Source organism: Pleurodeles waltl, chromosome 4_2, assembly GCF_031143425.1.
Source record: "Pleurodeles waltl isolate 20211129_DDA chromosome 4_2, aPleWal1.hap1.20221129, whole genome shotgun sequence".
Taxonomy (NCBI): domain Eukaryota; kingdom Metazoa; phylum Chordata; class Amphibia; order Caudata; family Salamandridae; genus Pleurodeles; species Pleurodeles waltl.
Window position 1 is genome coordinate 1,042,620,602 of NC_090443.1, and position 21,134 is coordinate 1,042,641,735.

The 21,134-nt window shown below is 50.2% G+C and overlaps 1 protein-coding gene across 1 annotated transcript in view; it reads left to right on the forward strand.

Annotated features, from left to right (window-relative positions):
• Positions 1-21,134, forward strand: part of LOC138293689 (transmembrane protein 176B-like) — a 47,141-nt gene that overhangs the window by 12,099 nt on the left and 13,908 nt on the right. Inside the window, exons 4-5 of the mRNA XM_069232997.1 lie at positions 4,590-4,646; positions 7,945-8,181. Of these exons, the coding sequence (XP_069089098.1) occupies positions 4,590-4,646; positions 7,945-8,181 (294 nt within the window). The remainder of the gene's footprint in view (positions 1-4,589; positions 4,647-7,944; positions 8,182-21,134) is intronic.

The window sequence follows — 21,134 nt, forward strand, 5'->3', positions numbered from 1 at the left end:
CCAGAAGTCAAAGTTCCAGGAAGGACAGGAGCCCCTGCCAACCCAGAAGAGGGTGCAAAAGAAGAGTCCCCAGTTGGACGAAGACTACAGAAATGCACCCTAGGAAGATGCCACAGGGTTCCTGCTTGATGCAACAGATGTCCCACGTGGTGAAGTTGGATGCAGGCGAGTTTTGGCGCTGGATTCCTCCAACAAGCCTTGGTTCCGGCAAAATCAAGTTTTGTGTCAACTAGGCACTATCTGGACTCAGGGGAGACCTTGGAGCCTCAACTCTGTGTGAGGAGGAAGAGGGGGCTCTCAGCACTTCAGAGAGCCCTTAGAGCGCCAGATAGCACCCACGGGAGTCCCAGGATACAGGGACAAAGGAGGAGCAAAATACGGTTGCTGCAGCACAGCAAAGGAAGGTCCCACGCCGCTGGAGAACAACTCGGAGTTCAGCATTGCAGGATAGAGTGCTGGGGACCTGGGCCAGGCTGTGCACAAAGGAATTTTCCAAATAGTGCACAGAGGCCTCAGGAGGTGAAGAAGACGCGGTGCACAGGGGTACTGTCGTCCTGGGGGAAGGCAAGGTCTTACCTCCTCCAAATTGAAACAGCAGGACCTCAGGACAGTCTGTGTCGATGAAGTCCACCCTCTGTGTTTCTAGGAGCATGCTCGTCGCTGTGAGAGGAGTCCAGGAGTACCAGTCATCGACTTAGAAGATGCCTGCGTGAGCAGGGGAGTGACTCCGTCACCCCACGGGAGATTTCTTTGGTCCTTCTGGTGCAGGGTAAAGACAGGGAGTCCTCAGAGTGTGCATACCGTGGAAACTGTTGCAGTTGCTGGCTGGAGCTGAAGTTGCAGAAGAAAAGTATCCCTTGTGGATACTTTGTTGCTGTTATAGCGGTTCCTGGAGCAGGCTGCGGTTGATCCGAGGTCAGAGGAGGAAGTAGTAGTTACAGAGGATTCCTGTTCCTGCTGGAAACTTGCAATAAGAATCTGAAGAGAACCCACAGGAGAGGCCCTAAATAGCCCTGAGAGGGGGATTGACTACCTTATCAGGTAAGGACCTATCAGGAGGGGTCTCTGACATTACCTGCTGCCACTGGCCACTCAGAACCTTCCAGAGTGCCCCCACACCTTGCAAAGCAAGATGGCTGAAGTCTGCGACACACTGTAGGAGCTCTGGGCACCATCCCTCGGGTGGTGATGGACAGGGGAGTGGTCACTCCTCTTTCCTTTGTCCATTTTCACGCCAGAGCAGGGGACGGGGTCCCTGAACTGGTGTAGACTGGCTTATGCAAGGAGGGCACCATCTGTGCCCTTTAATGCATTTCCAGAGGCTTGGGGAGGCTACCCCTCCCCAGCCTGTAACACCTATTTGCAAAGGGAGAGGGTGTAACACCCTGCTCCCAAAGGAAATGCTTTGTTCTACCTTCCTGGGACTGAGCTGCTCAGACCTCAGGAGGGCAAAACCCTGTCTGTGAGGTGGCAGCAGCTGTAGCTGCAGTGCACGCCTCAGAACTGGTTTGGCAGTACTGGGGGTTCATAGTGGAGCCCCCAGGATGCATGGAGTTGGCTCCCCAATACCAGATTAGGAATGGAAGGACAATTCCGTGATCTCAGACACCTTACATGGCCATATTCAGGGTTACCATTGTGAAGCTACATATAGTTATTGACCTATATGTAGTGCACGCGTGTAATGGCGTACCCGCACTAACAAAGTCCCGGGAAATGGCCCTGAACTATGCGTTGGCACCTTTGCTAGTGCAAGGGTGCCCTCACACTTAGTAACTTTGCACCTAACCTTCAGCAAGTGAAGGTTAGACATATAGGTGACTTATAAGTTACTTAAGTGAAGTGAAAATGGCTGTGAAATAATGTGTGCATTATTTCACGCAGGCTGCAGTGGCAGTCCTGTGTAAGGGTTTGTCTGAGCTCCCTATGGGTGGCAAAAGAAATGCTGCAGCCCATATGGATCTCCTGGAACCCCAATGCCCTGGGTACCTCAGTACCATATACTAGGGACTTATAAGGGGGGGTCCAGTGTGCCAATTAGAATTGGTAAATTAAGTCACTAGCCTATAGTGACATTTAAAAGCAGAGAGCATAAGCACTGAGGTTCTGATTAGCAGAGCCTCAGTGACAGTCAAACACTATATACACCTCATACATTAGGCCATAAACTATGAGCACTGGGGTCCTGACCAGCAGGATCCCAGTGAGACAGGCTAAAACATACTGACATACAGGTAAAATTGGGGGAAACATGCGAAGAAAGATGGTACTTTCCTACAATATTTAATTGACAAAACATGCATAAGTAATTTTGAAAAATATTTCAAGAGCCGTACTTTCAGCTATAAGCTGTCCTCTCAGAATAGCCTGTGCTTTCCTTATCCATCTAATTTAGTCACATGATGGCTAATTGACGAGTTAACAGCGTCATACCAAATGGACACGCCATGAGTCATGCGTGCAGTCATTAACACTTGTGCATGCACCTGGAAAAAAACAGACCTGTGGAACTCCTTCCCAGGTTATGTTCTCATCCACAATATCTGAAATATTGACCTCCGGTTTTCACTTCCTATGCACTTTCTCCAAAGAGTACTTGTACCTTACTGAGGCAGAGGTTTTCCAAATTATATTCATAGCATTAAACCTACATCGGGTCACAATAGTCCATTCATCCATCAGTCTGCCCACTCGTGAGCCCTGAAGCTGTGCCCAGGGTGAGGCACGCTGTTTCCCTCCTCACGCCCACCCCATCGTCTGCCTCGGTGTTGCATCTCAGCTGTGCACTTTTTGGGGTGACCGACCTATTATGTGTGAAACCATTTTTCTTCTTTGCCACTAATTGTATTATAATCAGTTTAACAAGTGTCCACTTGTTGTGCTTCCTGGTCCGAAATTCCCCTGTAATTTTTACAGGTAGTGTTTGGCCCTGGTGAGGGACAGCACTGAGCTGTGAGGGGGAGGTGGGTCACAGTGTGTCGGGTTCACTACAGTTTTCCTCCTCCTACTGCTTGGCTGTCCTCTGGATTAATCTTATTATAGTTATGCACAGCTGATGAACAGCACAGCAGGAGCCTAGGGGTGTCTGGGTGGCTCCTGTGCCTGCTGCAGAGCTCCTTCAGTTGCAGCAGGAGCCCAGGGGTGTCTGGGTGGCTTCTGTGCCTGCTGCAGAGCTGCTTCAGTTGCAGCAGGAGCCTAGGGGTGTCTGGGTGGCTCCTGTGCCTGCTGCAGAGCTCCTTCAGTTGCAGCAGGAGCCCAGGGGTGTCTGGGTGGCTTCTATGCCTGCTGCAGAGCTGCTTCAGTTGCAGCAGGAGCCAAGGGGTGTCTGGGTGGCTCCTGTGCCTGCTGCAGAGCTCCTTCAGTTGCAGCAGGATCCTAGGGGTGTCTGGTTGGCCGTTGTGCCTGCTGCAGAGCTGTGTCAGTTGCAGCAGGAGACTAGGGGTGTCTGGGCGGCTCCTGTGCCTGCTGCAGAGCTCCTTCAGTTGCAGCAGGATCCTAGGGGTGTCTGGGTGGCCGTTGGGCCTGCTGCAGAGCTGTGTCAGTTGCAGCAGGATTCTAGGGGTGTCTGGGCGGCTCCTGTGCCTGATGCAGAGCTGCTTCAGTTGCAGCAGGATCCTAGGGTTGTCTGGGTGGTTCCTGTGCCTGCTGCAGAGCTGCTGCTTCAGTTGCAGCAGGAGCCTAGGGGTGTCTGGGCGGCTCCTGAGCCTGCTGCAGAGCTCCTTCAGTTGCAGCATGATCCTAGGGGTATCTGGGTGGTTTATGTGCCTGCTGCAGAGCTTTTGAGCAGCACAGCAGGATCCTATGGGTTCTGGGTGGCTCCTGTACCTGCTGCAGAGCTCCTTCAGTTGCAGCAGGATCCAAGGGGTGTCTGGGTGGCTGTTGTGCCTGCTGCAGAGCTGCTTCAGTTGCAGCAGGAGCCTAGGGGTCCCTGGATGGCTCCTGTGCCTGCTGCAGAGCTGCTTCAGTTGCAGCAGGATCCTAGGGGGTTCTGGGTGGCTTCTGTGCCTGCCACAGAGCTGCTTGAGTTGCAGCAGGAGTCTAGGGGTGTCTGGACGGCTCCTGTGCCTGATGCAGAGCTGCTTCAGTTACTGCAGGATCATAGGGGTGACTGGGTGGCTCCTGTGCCTGCTGCAGAGCCGCTTCAGTTGCAGCAGGATCCTAGGGGTGTCTGGGTGGCTCCTGTGCCTGCTGCAGAGCTCCTTCAGTTGCAGCAGGATCCTAGGGGCGTCTGGGTGGCTCCTGTGCCTGCTGCAGAGCTGCTTCAGTTGCTGGAGGAGCCTAGGGGCGTCTGGGTGGCTCCTGTGCCTGCTGCAGAGCTGCTTCAGTTGCTGGAGGAGCCTAGGGGTGTCTGGGCGGCTCCTGTGCCTGCTGCAGAGCTTATGAGCAGCACAGCAAGATCCTAGGGGTTCTGGGTGGCTCCTGTGCCTGCTGCAGAGCTCCTTCAGTTACAGCATCATCACCCCTCCCCACTGCATGGCTGAATTGCAGCTGCCCCTTCTCTGAGCTCTGTGTAGTGTAACAAGTCTTTCACTGAATGAGTGTTCTTTCAATTGTGTGTTTCTCTCACATGTAGTCTGTTTCCCCATCAGTTTATTGTCACCGGAGCAGTAGCTGTACTTAGTGAGAGACGTCCCAACTGCTTATGGGTAAGTGTGTGCATCACGGCTTGTTCTTTCTAGCTGTCTCTGGTTTCCTCCCAAGCCTTCTGTCCTTTTTCCCTTCTCTCTGACAACATTAACCACCTTATTTGCCTACAGGAGTCTTTCACTGCTTCCTTCATCATCTGGTGTCGTTCTCTGCCCCTCTTCTCTCTGGCATGCTTCTGTGCCCCTTTGTATTTCGAAGTGTTTGTGCTTCTTTCTCCCTCTGACTGTGTCTGTGCCCCTTACGCCCTCTGGCCTGTTTCTGTGCCCCTTTTGCCCTCTGGTGTATCTGTGCCTCTTTGGTGTGTGTGTGTGCGCGTGCTCGTGTGCCTCTCTGGTGTGTGTCTGTGCCTCTCTGGTGTGTGTCTGTGCCTCTCTGGTGTGTGTGTGTGTGTCTGTGCCTCTCTGGTGTGTGTGTGTGTGTGTCTGTGCCTCTCTGGTGTGTGTGTGTGTGTGTGTCTGTGCCTCTCTGGTGTGTGTGTGTGTGTCTGTGCCTCTCTGGTGTGTGTGTGTGTGTCTGTGCCTCTCTGGTGTGTGGGTGTGTGTCTGTGCCTCTCTGGTGTGTGGGTGTGTGTCTGTGCCTCTCGTGTGGGTGTGTGTCTGTGCCTCTCGTGTGGGTGTGTCTGTGCGTGGGTGTGCCCCTCTCTGGTGTGTATTTGTGCCCCGTGGTGTTTGTCTGTCTATGCCTCTCTGGTGTGTCTGTGCCCCTCTGGTGTGTGTGTGTGTGTGTGTCTGTGCCTCTTTAATGTGTGTGTGTCTATGCCCCTCTGGAGTGTATGCGTGCCTGTGTGTGTGTCTGTCTCTCTCTCTCTCTCTCTCTCTCTCTCTCTCTCTCTCTCTCTCTCTCTCTCTCTCTCTCTCTCTCTCTTGTGAGTGTCTCTCTCTCTCTCTCTTGTGAGTGTCTCTCTCTTTGGTGTGTGTGTGCTCTTTGGTGTGTGTGTGTGTCCCTCTGTTTTGTGTGTCTGTGCCTCTTTGGTGTGTGTGTGTGTGTCTGTGCCCCTCTGGTGTTTGTGTGTCCCTGTGGTGTTTGTGTGTGTCCCTCTGTTCTGTGTGTGTGTGGCTGTGCCTCTCTGGTGTGTGTGTGTGTGTGTGCATCTGTCTCCCTCTCTCTGGTGTGTCTGTGCCTCTTTAGTGTGTGTATGTGTGTGCGCCCTTCTGGTGTGTGTGTGTGTGTTTCTCTTTCTGGTGTGTGTGTGTGTGTGTCTCTCTCTCCCTGGTGTGTGTCTGTGCCCCTCTGTGGTGTTTGTGTATGTCTGTGTGAGTGTGTGTCTCTCTTTCTCTGGTGTGTGTGTGTGCTTCTCTGGGGTGTGGGTGTCTCTCTTTCTGGTGTACGTGTCTGTGCTTCTCTGGGGTGTGTTGGAGTTTTTGTCTCTCTGGTGTGTGTCTTCCTCTCTCTGGTGTGTGTGTGTGTGTGTCTGCGCTTCTTTGGTGGGTGTGTGTGTCTGCGCTTCTTTGGTGGGTGTGTGTGTCTGCGCTTCTTTGGTGGGTGTGTGTGTCTGTGCTTCTTTGGTGGGTGTGTGTGTCTGTGCTTCTTTGGTGGGTGTGTGTGTCTGTGCTTCTTTGGGTGTGTGTGTGTCTGTGCCTTTTTTGGTGTGTGTGTGTCTGTGCCTTTTTTGGTGTGTGTGTGTGTCTGTGCCTTTTTTGGTGTGTGTGTGTGTCTGTGCCTTTTTTGGTGTGTGTGTGTGTCTGTGCCTTTTTTGGTGTGTGTGTGTGTCTGTGCCTTTTTTGGTGTGTGTGTGTGTCTGTGCCTTTTTTGGTGTGTGTGTGTGTCTGTGCCTTTTTTGGTGTGTGTGTGTGTCTGTGCCTTTTTTGGTGTGTGTGTGTGTCTGTGCCTTTTTTGGTGTGTGTGTGTGTCTGTGCCTTTTTTGGTGTGTGTGTGTGTCTGTGCCTTTTTGGTGTGTGTGTGTGTCTGTGCCTTTTTGGTGTTTGTGTGTGTCTGTGCCTTTTTGGTGTTTGTGTGTGTGTGTGCCTTTTTTGTGTGTGTGTGTGTGCCTTTTTGGTGTGTGTGTGTGTGTGTCTGCCTCTTTGGTGTGTGTGTGTGTGTGTCTGCCTCTTTGGTGTGTGTGTGTGTGTGTCTGCCTCTTTGGTGTGTGTGTGTGTGTGTGTGTCTGCCTCTTTGGTGTGTGTGTGTGTGTGTGTGTGTCTGTGCCTCTTTGGTGTGTGTGTGTGTGTGTGTCTGTGCCTCTTTGGTGTGTGTGTGTGTGTGTGTGTCTGTGCCTCTTTGGTGTGTGTGTGTGTGTGTGTGTGTGTCTGTGCCTTTTTGGTGTGTGTGTGTGTATGCCCCTCTGGTGTTTGTGTCCCTCTGTTCTGTGTGTGTATGGCTGTGCCTCTCTGGTGTGTGTGTGTGTGTGTTCATCTGTCTCCCTCTCGCTGGTGTGTCTGTGCCTCTTTGGTGTGTGTATGTGTGTGCGCCCCTCTGGTTTGTGCGTGTGTGTGTGTGTGTGTCGCTCTCTGTGTGGGTTTCTCTTTCTTGTGTGTGTGTGTGTCTCCCTCTCGCTGGTGACTCTGTGCCCCTCTGGTGTTTGTGTATGTCTGTCTCTCTCTCTCTCTCTCTGGTGTGTGCATGTGCTTCTCTAGGGTCTCTCTCTCTCTCTCTCTCTCTCTCTCTCTCTCTCTCTCTCTCTCTCTCTCTCTCTCTCTCTGGTGTGCATGTCTGTGCTTCTCTGGTGTATGTTGGAGTTTGTGTCTCTCTGGTGTGTGTGTGTGTCTGTGCGTGTGTGTGTCTCGTTCTGGTGTGTGCGTGTGTCTGTGCTTCTCTGGTGTGTGGTAGTATGTGTGTGTGTGTGTGTGTGTCTCGTTCTGGTGTGTGCGTGTGTCTGTGCTTCGTGTGTCTGTGCTTCGTGTGTGCGTGTGTGTGTGTGTGTGTGTGTGTGTGTTTTCTCTCTCTGGTATATTTCTGTGCCCCTTTTTCCCTCCGGTGTGTTTCGGGTCCTTCTTCGTCCTGCCTTGTGATGCAGCCTTCACTGTCCTGAAGTTTTCATCTTAAAATCTTACCTGCCATTTCTTCTCTCTTATCTGCCATGCTTGGATTGCGATTTTCACACAACACATGAGTCTAGTACAGGAGGATACAATAGAAAAAATTAAATGACTTCACTTTGGCGTGTAGAATTGCAGAAATCATGACCTGGGCTGTTATGTAAAGATAAACATTTTTTTAGTTTTCCTAATGGAAATGCAGTTCCTAGGAGTTTGTTTCATGAAATTGGGGCGCTGCACAAATCTTTCCAAACCTGCAGGGATATTCCGTATCTGTGTTCCTGTTGCCTTATTGGTTCCCTGGTTCTTTCCGTCTCTGCAGGGCACGGCTGCCTACCTCCTGCACCTCGCCAGCCTCGGTGTGGCCATTGGAGGGCTTGTTATGGTTTCAGGTGATCTAAGCCCATACAAATGGTCAACTGGGTGGCCTTTTGAGCCCAATGAGCTGTGCAAGTCTCAGCGCAACGATGGTTACTACAGAGGCTACTATGGAACTACCACCCCGGAGCCCTATGACTACAGGGTGCAGGAGTGCACGAACGCCCTCAACAGACTCCTGGTAAGCCGAGGCCTTGGTGCCTTCACTCTGTGTGGGGAGGCAGTGGGAAGTGGCATCATCTTATCTCCTTAATCATAGGGCAGCTCAAAGGTGGGCATGTTTGGAGCATTGTGTCTGGCTTTGGCATGGGGCAGTATTCTCCCAAACTCTTTTCACAATGGGAAAGAAACTTTGATTTCCTATATTAAGGGTGGGAGCATTGTCCTTCTCTGACCACCTGCGCTGCGTCTCAGAACCAGATTATGCCCTTGTCCATCGGTGGCATTGAGATGTGGGCAGTGGTATGGCACTTTGACATGCAGTAGGGTGAGGCTGCAGGTTCAAGACCAGAGCTCTTCCAAACAGACCTGCTATTCCTCCCTATACTGAGGTTATGGTAGTTGGGAGATGCGAGTGTAGGGTTTGTGGGCAGAGGAGACTGACTTAAATGGGATATGAGGTCAACTAGAAGAAAATGGGATATGAGGTCAACTAGAAAATGAGATGAGCTGCGTCATGTTTTCAATTTTAGGCCCCTTCTTTAGTAAGCATTTCCCATCAGAGGGTACAAAAGGAGACAAAGTCCGGAGGGAGGCAGGTGGACTATGGCAGGATAGACGCGTCCCACCAAGATGAATCGTGATGGGTCAGGCATTGAGATGTGAAGATGTCTTAGCACCAGGGCATGGTGGCATGCACTAGTGTATATCACGTGGATTCTGACGATGGCAGAGTGGCGAGGACAGAAGAAAATCAGCCTGAGATGAAATGTAGGGATATTAAAAAATTAGAGAACATAGTTTGTGGTAAACAAGAGGACAGTAGGGGTTAGAGTTGAGAGAAAACGAAGGTGTGGAGGGACAAGATGATATGATAATGCAAAGGGAAGAACATTTAATCATTGGAGGGTTGGCGGTATGTGGAGAATAAAGGGATATAGTGAGTAGGGGGAGACACAAATTGTGATCAAGAAGCAGAGAGACTGTACACACAGCAGGAGGTTTGTAATTAAGTCTGAGACCAGCATTAAGAGAACAGAGGGGCCGAGACCTTATGAAGACTGAGTAGAAAGACTTTTAAGCAAGCAAGAGCTTTAGTAAACTGTTTTAAATTTTCTGCAGTGTTTTACTAGGTGGGTTTTCATGCAGTGCATGTGGATGGCCAAGGGTGTGCTAGAACTGTCTGCAATTCTTGTTGGGGGCTGTCCGTTACATCAGATCTTTGATGTCAACAGGAAGGTCCACTATGGATCAGTACCCGCTTGTTCTGCGGAATCTGCACTGTTACAGGGGCAAGGAGTTTGCAGGCTAAGATCACACATAGTCAAGACTGACAGTCTGGTTTAGGTCACGCTGCAGCACGGAAACAGCTACCTTACACATTGTAGACGATGCCCTCTTGTCCACAGATGAAGTTGAACCCTGCCTCCTTTTTTTTAATTTTAATTTTTTTTAATTGATTTTATGTTTCAGATATACTTTACAAGCGTTGTCAAATCTGTTATAGGATCACACTTATCTGGTTAATGATGCTTAGAAATAACCAAACCCCCCCAAATACACACTCTTAAATACATTATTACATTCAGTAATTTTTTTATTTTCTGCTGCTAATCTCTTGGTGCCACGCTGTGGTGCGGTGCGGGTGGGCCCCCTGTGAGTCTGCTGTAGCACCCCAATTTTTGTTGGATCAGGTACCAGGGGTGATTGGATGCGTCCGTTCGAGCGTTTGGGTTGGGGAGACAGTGGGTATGTCTCATTCTAGCACATTTCTTTTCTTGTATTCCTAAGATATTTCCCACGTGCAAGTTATTTTCGGGTGTGAGTGGTGTGAGGGAATCGCTCTTATCAATTATTTTATCACCACAGTGGTCTCTTCTTAACTGATTATCAGTATAGGGTCTGGTGAGTGCGACTTGTGTGCTCTACCGCCCCCCTCATGGAGGTTTATCATTGTTTTTTGTCTCGAGCTTGGCTACCAGTGCCTCCCAGATGTCGCATCCCGTGTGTGGCTGACCGTCCCATGCTAATTTTTTAAGCACCTGGTGTTCTGTGCGGGCCCAGTGGAGTATCAGGGTGTGCCATGACTTCTGGTCAGGGGGATTAAGCGATTTCCAATGCATTGCTATTAATCTTTTATACATCACGTAGGCCAAGTCCACAAACTTGTGTAGGTGTCTGTTTTTTTGCTCTGGGCCACAATCCCAGTAAACAAGATCTAGGGTCCACCACCAGCTCAAGCCCCGTATAGTCTGAGGTCTCCCTCACCACCTTTGCCCATTCTGTTTGCACCCGAGGACAGTCCCAGACCACATGGTAAAAGTGAGCCTTTGGTTCCAGGCACCTGGGACATGTCGGAGCCGAGTCGGGGAACATCCTCTGTATCCTAACTGGTGATAGGTACGTTTGTTGGATAAAATTGAACTGGGTATAGCGGAATCTAGGGTTCCTTGATACCCCCCTGGCATAAGTTAGTGCTTTTAGCCAGTCTATTTGAGGGATCGGAGTAGGGAGGACAGAGTTCCATTTCTCCCTAGCCCTCTCCAGATGGGGCTCCGAAAGTTTACTAAGTGTCTTGTATAGGTTAGAGATTGCTTTATATTGTGCGTCACCTTTTAATATTTGATGTATTATGGGAGAGGTCTCTGGTTCTAAGACGCCTGCTCCCCATGTTTTTTTGATTGCATGGGACATTGCGTGATATGTTAGGAATTGCCCAGGGTTCACCATAGTGAGGGCCTGGATAGCTTCGAACGACATTAGTTTGCCTTAAAAACAGTCGCCCACCACCTGTATCCCTGCCTCTGCCCACTGTGAAAATGAGTGCAACTCAGTCGCGCGTTGTCCCGGAAGACAGTCCAAAGTGATATGGGGGGTGTATGGGAGTCCTTCATGTCCCTTCTGGACATATCTCCTCCAGCAAGCATGTGCCACCGCTAGCAATGGGTTGATAGATTCATTTTTGGGATGCTTGCTGGATAGCCATGTCAACAAGTGGATTCCTTTTAGCCGAGTCTGCAACCATGCAGACTCGGCTGCCTCTGATCTATGGAGCCACAGCTGTACCCACTGGAGCTGTGCTGCTGCATAGTATAGTTCGAAATTGGGGGCTCCCAATCCGCCCGAATCCACCGGGCTCTGCAATGTGGTTAGTGCCACTTGCGCTCTCCCACCCCCCATATGAGCTGTAACAGTGTTGTATTCAGATTTTTGAAGAAGCTCCGTGGAAGGGTAAGTGGCAAAGCCGCGAAATAATATAGCAACCTGGGTAGTATCAACATGTTCGCTACCGCCACCCTACCCGGTGGAGAGAGCGGCAGTTTATTCCAAAAGCGCAGAGAACCTTTCATGGAGGCTAATGCTTTCCCCAGGTTGCCGTCTCTGAGGTCCTCTGTACTATGGTATATGTGAACCCCCAGGTATTTAAACGTTTCGAAGCACCATTTTAAACGTCCGCGTGGGGCGTCTTCTTGTCTTCCCGGTGGCCACCTTACCAACTGGAAGACACACGATTTTTCCCAATTTACTGCTAAGCCGGACAGCGATCCAAACTCCTCTAAGAGTGACATTATGGAAGGCAACAATTCCGTGCCTTTACGGGTGTATATTAGAGCATCATCAGCATACAGCGAAATTGCATGTTGCGTTCCGTGCCTATTTACGCCCCATTCATTTGCCATAGATCATACTTTAGATGCTAGTGGTTCCATGGCTATAGCAAATAGTAATGGGGAGAGGGGGCAGCCCTGTCTAGTGCCCCTAGATATTGGAAAGCTGTCAGAGATCACTCCCCCCGTTTTTACTCTAGCTCGTGGGTTTGAGTACAGTGTGCGGACCCAGCGCATGTAGTTGGGGCCTATTCCCATCTGTCGCATTGTGGACATAAGGAAGTCCCACTCCAGCGTGTCAGACGCCTTCTCGATATCTAGTGATAGTACCAATTCTTCGTGTGCCTCGGGAGGGGTATCTCCCATTACGCTCAGGAGTCTGCGGATATTTAAGAAGGTGTTACGCTTGGGGATGAAACCATTTTGATCGTCATGGATTACGGTATGTATGATAGGAGCAAGTCTATTAGCCAATATTTTACCGAGTATTTTGCAGTCTAAATTTAACAAGGATAATGGTCTATAGGATTTGACATCAGCTGGGTCGCGCCCTGGTTTGGGGAGTACCACTATCATAGCCTCTCTTTGGGATGAGGGCAGTAATTCACTGGTCCATGCCTCTTCAAAAACCTTCAGTAGATAGGGCTCCAATCGGGATGAGTATTTTGAGTAGTACTCTATTGGGAGGCCATCTATTCCCGGTGATTTATTCCTGGGCATCTGTGCTAGGGCTAAATCTATTTCCCCTGTTGTGAGGGGAGCTTCCAATATGTCCCCATCTATTTGGAATAATTGTGATAGGAGGGATCCGCTCAAAAAGGACTCGAATTGGTCGGTCGTGCACGAAGTGCGCTTAGAATATAATTTCCCGTAGTACTCCTTGAACGTTTCGTTTATTTCTACTTGTGTAGTGGCCATTTTATGATTATTGACCCTAATAGCTCCTATGGGGGAATGTTGTCTGTCTTCCCGCAGTAGCCAAGCTAGCATTTTCCCTGATCTGTCACCTTCCGATTGCAGTCGAGTTAAGTGGTAATTGTAATCGTGGCACCGCAGTCTATTATCTGCTTCGTTGTATTTTGCACGGGCTGCTTTTAATACTGTGTATGGAGTTTCCCCCCGCGCAACTGCTATTTCCACTATTCTGAGTTCCTTTTCTAATTTGGCAATTTCGACCCTCAGGGTGCGCCTCACTCCCCCAGCTTGCGGATAGACACTGGCCTCTGATCACCGCTTTGTGGGCGTCCCACTCCGCAGCCCTCGTGTTTGCGGTGAGGTCATTTGTTTCCCAATATTGTAATGCGGTGCTTAATGGATCTGTGAATGCCGGATCCTGAAGCGCTTCCACCTGTAGGTGCCAAGTGGATATCCCCTGCAGGCTCCTGCCCCAGTTCAATGTCACCCTCAGCGGTGAGTGGTCTGACAGTGTCTTCGCTAGATATTCTGTCCTGTTGGTCGTGTCAGATATGTACTGTGTGCCCCAGATTACATCTATTCTGGTGTGTATTTTGTGCGGGGGTGAGTAAAACGAGTATTCCCTCTGGTTGGGGTGTCTTAGGCGCCATATATCCTATAGTCTCATGATGTCCGCCCAGTGTTGCACTGGACTTGTGTTACTTCTCGGCGCCTTTGAGCCCACCAGTGGATTGGATCTATCCACAGCAGGGTCTGGTGTGCTATTGAAATCCCCGGCCCATATGGCCGGTGCTGATGGCTTAGCTCGCAATGACGGCGTGAGTGTGCCCAGGAATCCCGCTGTGCCTCCGTTTGGGGAGTATAAACCAACTACAGAGAGTTGTCTACCATCTAGCTGACCTTCCACCACTATGTATCTGCCTCCTTAATCTATTCTGTGTGCCGTTTGATGGAATGGGACACCTCCTGCGATCCATATTAATACTCCCCTTGCGAACGCCGAGAATGTTGTGCCTACCAGTTGACCTCCCCACTTCGCGGGTAGTTCCCGAAGGTCTGGTTCCATTAGATGTGTCTCTTGGAGGATGGCTATATGTATTCCCAATCGCTTAAGGTGGGTATAAATTCGAGATCTTTTGCTCAGTGTGCCCATGCCCCTCACGTTCCAGGTCAATATATCATATTGACTACTGTTGCGTTTAATTTGTGATGCCATGTGGGGTTATGGGGTGAACCTGTTCTTGTTCCTCTGCCTTACTCTGTTTGCATTCCCTTTCCTGGCCATCTATTACCTCAGTGTGGAGCATTCGCCCGCAACGGTAGTGTACGCTTGCTCGTGTTATGTTTAAGGTGTGTATTTTGGTTAACTTGTGACTCCCCCCCCCCCCCCCCCAACTAATTCCCCTACTCTACTAACAACTAATATAACTCTAACTCACAAAAATATAATAAAACCTGTATCCATCTGGATATCCGTGGTGGTGCTTCCATGACGGTCTTATGTGGCTCATTTGTAGGGCTCACATCTGACCGCAGACTGTCTGCAAATATTTGTGTGCACCCCGGAGCTTGTATCCCCTCGGTTTCCGTCCCCCCTCCCCCCCCTCCCACTGTGAGGCCCCCTTGGAGCAGGCACAGATTTATAAAAAAGATACGCTTTATGTTGGAAGAAGTCCGTGCGTCGGGGTCTCTCGTCATTCTAGGTTCCCCCCGCGTCGACCAGCCATGCGCCCTTCAATTTCTAGGGCGGGATTAATACTGTGAGTCAAAGTCAGAGATCATCCGCTGTTCTGGGAGTGATCCGCGGGCCTTTCAGTTCCCGCGTTATCGTGGAGGCAGAGCTGGCTGTGTCCGAGTCTGTGCTGATTTCCGCGGTCTCCCTTATTGCCTCAAAGTTATTCTGTGTCAGCAGGGGGGTTTCTTTCAAAATTTTTGCTCTTTCCGCTGCTGCTTGTTGAGCAGACAGTTGGACCTTTGTGCGCCTCCTGGAGCGCTTCTTTGACGACGTGGGTGACCATTCCTCTCCACCACCCTCGTTGTTGCTCATTTTAGCAAGGCCTTTAGCATGTAGCCAAGTCCAGGCATCCTCCGGAGAAGTAAATATGTGCGTACGTTCCTCGGAGATCACTCTCAATTTGGCTGGGAACGGTAAGGCATATTTGATGCTAAGTTCACGTAGGCGTTGTTTGGCCTTTACATATGAGTTACGTTTCCTTTGCACTTCTTGGGTAAAGTCTGGATATGCGTTGATAGTTGATTCCTCGTATTTAAATGGGCCTTTGTTGCGGAATTGTTGGAGGATTGCATCTCGGTCCCGGAAGTTTAAGAATCTAGCAATCAGTGGTCTGGAGGGTTGCCCAGGAAGCGGGGGCCTGCTCGGAATTCTGTGCACCCTTTCAACTGTAAAGAACTTTGTTGGGGTCCCACTTAGCACCTCCTCAATTAGCCATTGTTCTAGAGTTAGTTCCATGCTTTGTTGCTGCGTGTTTTCGGGGAATCCCAGAAATCGGATGTTATTACGGCGCTGTAGGAAAGTACCATCTTGCCTGGCATGTTACCCCCATTTTTCACTGTATATATGTTGTTTTAGTTGTATGTGTCACTTGGACCCTGTCACCCAGGGCCCCAGTGCTCATAAGTGTGCCTGAATGTGTTACCTGTGTAGTGACTAACTGTCTCACTGAGGCTCTGCTAATCAGAACCTCCGTGGTTATGCTCTCTCATTTCTTTCAAATTGTCACTAACAGGCTAGTGACCAATTTTACCAATTTACATTGGCTTACTGGAACACCCTTATAATTCCCTAGTATATGGTACTGAGGTACCCAGGGTATTGCCTATGGGCTGCAGCATTTCTTTTGCCACCCATAGGGAGCTCCGACAAATCTTACACAGGCCTGCCACTGCAGCCTGAGTGAAATAACGTCCACGTTATTTCACAGCCATTTTACACTGCACTTAAGTAACTTATAAGTCACCTATATGTCTAACCTTTACCTGGTAAAGGTTGGGTGCTAAGTTACTTAGTGTGAGGGCACCCTGGCACTAGCCAAAGTGCCCACACATTGTTCAGGGCCAATTGCCCGGACTTTGTGAGTGCGGAGACACCATTACACGCGTGCACTACATATAGGTCACTACCTATATGTAGCTTCACAATGGTAACTCCGAATATGGCCATGTAATATGTCTAGGATCATGGAATTGCCCCCTCTATACCATCCTGGCATAGTTGGCACAATCCCATGATCCCAGTGGTCTGTAGCACAGACCCTGGTACTGCCAAACTGCCTTTCCCGGGGTTTCACTGCAGCTGCTGCTAACCCCTCAGACAGGCATCTGCCCTCCTGGGGTCCAGCCAGGCCTGGCCCAGGATGGCAGAACAAAGGACTTCCTCTGAGAGAGGGTGTTACACCCTCTCCCTTTGGAAAATGGTGTGAAGGCAGGGGAGGAGTAGCCTCCCCCAGCCTCTGGAAATGCTTTCATGGGCACATTTGGTGCCCATTTCTGCATAAGCCAGTCTACACCGGTTCAGGGACCCCTTAGCCCCTGCTCTGGCGCGAAACTGGACAAAGGGAAGGGGAGTGACCACTCCCCTGACCTGTACCTCCCCTGGGAGGTGCCCAGAGCTCCTCCAGTGTGCTCCAGACCTCTGCCATCTTGGAAACAGAGGTGCTGCTGGCACACTGGGCTGCTCTGAGTGGCCAGTGCCATCAGGTGATGTCAGAGACTCCTTCTGATAGGCTCCTTCAGGTGTTGCTAGCCTATCCTCTAACCTAGGTAGCCAAACCCTCTTTTCTGGCTATTTAGGGTCTCTGTCTCTTGGGATTCCTTAGATAACGAATGCAAGAGCTCATCCGAGTTCCTCTGCATCTCTCTCTTCACCTTCTGCCAAGGAATCGACTGCTGACCGCGCTGGAAGCCTGCAAAACTGCAACATAGTAGCAAAGACGACTACTGCAACTCTGTAACGCTGATCCTGCCGCCTTCTCGACTGTTTTCCTGGTGGTGCATGCTGTGGGGGTAGTGTGCCTCCTCTCTGCACTAGAAGCTCCGAAGAAATCTCCCGTGGGTCGACGGAATCGTCCCCCTGCAACCGCAGGCACCAAAGAACTGCATCACCGGTACCTTGGGTCTCCTCTCAGCACGACAAGCGAGGTCCCTTGAATCCAGCAACTCTGTCCAAGTGACTCCCACAGTCCAGTGTCTCTTCAGTCCAAGTTTGGTGGAGGTAAGTCCTTGCCTCCCCACGCCAGTCTGCATTGCTGGAAACTGCGACTTTTGCAGCTACTCCGGCCTCCGTGCACTTCCGGCGGAAATCCTTTGTGCACAGTCGAGCCTGGGTCCACGGCACTCTAACCTGCATTGCACGACCTCCTAAGTTGTTCTCCGGCGACGTGGGACTCCTTTGTGCGACTTCGGGTGAGCACCATTTCACGCATCCTCGTAGTGCCTGTTTCTGGCACTTCTCCGGGTGCTACCTGCTGCTGAGAGGGCTCCTTGTCTTGCTCGACGTCCCCTCTGTCTCCTGACGCAATTTGCGACATCCTGGTCCCTCCTGGGCCACAGCAGCGTCCAAAAACCCTTACCGCACGATTTGCAGCTAGCAAGGCTTGTTGGCGGTCTTTCGGCGGGAAAACACTTCTGCACGACTCTCCACGGCGTGAGGGATCCGTCCTCCAAAGGGGAAGTCTCTAGCCCTTGTCGTTCTTGCAGAAACCTACGCTTCTACTGTCCAGTAGCAGCTCCTTTGCACCCACAGCTGGCATTTCCTGGGCATCTGCCCATCTCCGACTTGCTTGTGACTTTTGGACTTGGTCCCCTTGTTCCACAGGTACCCTCGACTGGAAATCCATCGTTGTTGCATTGTTGGTTTGTGTCTTTCCTGCAGAATTCCCCTATCACGACTTCTATGTCCTTTGGGGAACTTTAGTGCACTTTGCACTCACTTTTCAGGGTCTTGGGGTGGGCTATTTTTCTAACCCTTGCTATTTTCTAATAGTCCCAGCGACCCTCTACAAGGTCACATAGGTTTGGGGTCCATTCGTGGTTCGCATTCCACTTCTGGAGTATATGGTTTGTGTTGCCCCTATCCCTATGTGTCTCCATTGCATCCTATTGTAACTATACATTGTTTGCACTGTTTTCTAAGACTATTACTGCATATTTTGGTATTGTGTATATATATCTTGTGTATATTTCCTATCCTCTCACTGAGGGTACACTCTGAGATACTTTGGCATATTGTCATAAAAATAAAGTACCTTTATTTTTAGTATAACTGTGTATTGTGTTTTCTTATGATATTGTGCATATGACACTAAGTGGTACTGTAGGAGCTTCACTCGTCTCCTAGTTCAGCCTAAGCTGCTCTGCTAAGCTACCATTATCTATCAGCCTAAGCTGCTAGACACCCTGTACACTAATAAGGGATAACTGGGCCTGGTGCAAGGTGCAAGTACCCCTAGGTACTCACTACAAGCCAGTCCAGCCTCCTACAGGCGCGATCTGCTTTCAGCCTCTTCCGCCCTTCTCCATAGTGCCTTGAGTTCTGCATCCAGACGTTGAATCTGCTTCTGGTTGTCCTGAGCTATAGGGGTCAGTTCAGCCAGTCCCTCTTCCACCGTTTTGACTCTTTCTGACAGTTTGCGATGGTCTACCCGGAGTAAATTCAGGTCTTGCGATACCGCGTTTTTTATATTTTCTAGTGATGTTTTAGTGTCCATTATCGCCTGTAGTACCCTCTCCAGCTGCGCGGATTGTGTCGTGAGTGTGCTCTCCAGGGTTTGTAGGGTCGGGATAGTGTGTTGGTCGGTGGACGCTGCTCCTTGTGCTGTGCGGTCTTGGTTTTTAGCTGATTTAAGCCTGCCCGCCATCATGTGCACGCGTGATTGGTCCCGAGTTCAGGCAGTAATGGTCCCCGGGTAGGTGGTGTCTGTGCGAACAAGTTGCGGGGGTCCCCGTTGGCACGAAGGGGGCGGGTCTTCCAGCTCTGCGAAGGGCGGCCTGTGCTGCTCCCCGTTCCCACGAGGCTTGCCCACGCACCCCCTGGATCGCCAGTTCGTGTATTGTTCGGTATGGGGCCCGATTCAGGATGGGCTCCCCGCCGCTTCTCTCACCGGTGGGGAGTTTAGCGAGGAATTAGGGGGGGAGAAGGAGCGGCAAGGAGAGGGGGGCGCACCCCACGCCGTAGGACGCAGCGCGCTCTTTGTGCCCCCTCTTACTGCCGTGTATCTCCAAGCCAGGCCGTACCGCAGTCTGTGTAGGGGACAGGCCCCGAGGCGCCTCAAGCAGGGCGTTCGGATGGGGAGGGTCTTCTCACCCCGGTGCCAGTTCGGGCTGCCTGCTGGGGATTCAGGGAGTGTCCCGGATTCATCGAGGGGTGCGTCGCTCGGTGTGCGCCGGTTCCAGTCCGGCAGCCGATTGACAATTTCGAGGCGGCAGGGCCCCGGGCAGATCGCCCCATCTGATTTCTCTTCTTTTTTTTTTTAATGTATATGTATGTATATGTATATGTGTGTGTGTGTATATGTTTATATGTGTGTATGTATGTATGTATATGTGTGTGTATGTGTATATATATATATATATATATATATATATATATATATATATATATATATATACTTTTTTTTATTTGCCCCCCCCCCCCCCCCGAGTCCCGCCCGTATTAATCCGGTGCACAGAACGCCAGAGCGCCGGTCCCGTCAGCGGGGCGATCACTCGCGCTTGCGGCACCATCCACAGCGCCTCAGTGTCCGTAACGGCCGACGCTTTGTTTGCCAGCACCCGATCTCTGGGTCGGCGACTCCCTCAGCGACGGCGTCTGGCACGAACGGGTCACGCTGGTGTCCTGGGGGCCGTCCCCCCGTATGTTGGAGCCGCTCCGTGGGTCTGCTTCAGGATTTTAACGGCGAGTCCGGGACGGAGCGCGCACACTAGCCGTCCATCCCGGTCGCCATCTTGGCTCCGCCCCCTGACCCCTGCCTCCTGATATTGCTGGACCTCTCAACTGCCTTCGACACGGTCGACCATTCCACCCTCATATATGTACTCTGGATTCCTGAATGGGATTCACTGGCTATGTCCCTCACTGGTTCTTCCCCTTCCTTTCCAACCAAAACCAGTTTGTTCAAATGGGCACATCAAGGTCACAAAAGATCCTGATTATCTGTAAAATCCTGTGGGGTTCCATACTACCCCCATCATGTGGCTTCTTGGGGCTCTAACAGATAACTGCATCAATTTTCAACAGTACTGCTTGCACATCCTACATACCTGGATGTTCAGCGCCTACCTGAGGCTTAACCCAACCAAAATAGCATTCCTGTTATTTGCCAAGAACAACCACACTGAACAGGCTTTCACTAATGACCGAGCTGACAAAAATCTCTGGAATGCACTTCTCACTTCAAAGAAGACATTTATTATTATTTTACCACGAGGTTCCTAAAAAGGAGGTTAGCATGTTAAAAGCACATGTTTAAAAATAGTCACAGCAATGAAAGGAAAATATACCAAAATGATTCTCAACTGCAATATACACAGCAAATATATTTAGTTATGATTATGCAAAGCAAATAATGAAGTAAAAATTCATCACTGTATGGCCTGTCAGATGATTCATCTTTCTCATGCCAGCAAGAAGATGACCCTGTTCAACTGCAGCAAAGAGATCTCCACCATAAACGGGACAGGTGTCAGGCATTTGAAGTCTGATCCTGACCGAGGTCTCGGAAATTCGACCGCTACTGAGCAGGGCCATCTTTTTATATCTTAAAGAACCGGAGAAGGGCTTTCTGGAAAAACCCTCTCATAAAAAAGAAATATTCAAACATGCTGGCTAATGTAGGTCACAGTTGAAAGAAACAGGTTGGAACTGGCCAGTTTCACAAATTGTCTCTCCCAAGCCCAAACCGTTCCCTGCTCGCACTATAAACATCAGTCTGGTACATTCTTATCGTACAGACTGACTACCTCCTCCATATTATGTACTAGCTGTTCGGTGATATGTCCTAACTCTTCGTTGAGAAAGAATACGAAAACAAGCAGTTTACAATGTGGAATAATACCAACATATTTAACATGGCAGTGTCTAACGCTACAATAAAGTCAATAGGCAGCTAAACTGAATACAAAATGTAATCTGCAACTTGTGAACACTAGACACCTAATCCAGGTGCAAAGTGGTGCAACACAAAGTCAGTGGTCAAAAACACATATTTCACCACACCCGGCTCGATTAAATGAACCTTGACGGCTCCAAACTTCAACTTTCACTGAATTCCAAGTCACTGGATTTAACCTGGATAATTATCTCACATTCAAGGAACACATTCCCTTAAAAACAAAAAAAAACAGCCTGCTGCCAACTTTGGCCCTCATTCTGACCCTGGCGGTCGGCGGAGAGGCGGCGGTCGGACCGCGAACAGACCGGCGGTATTAAAAATGG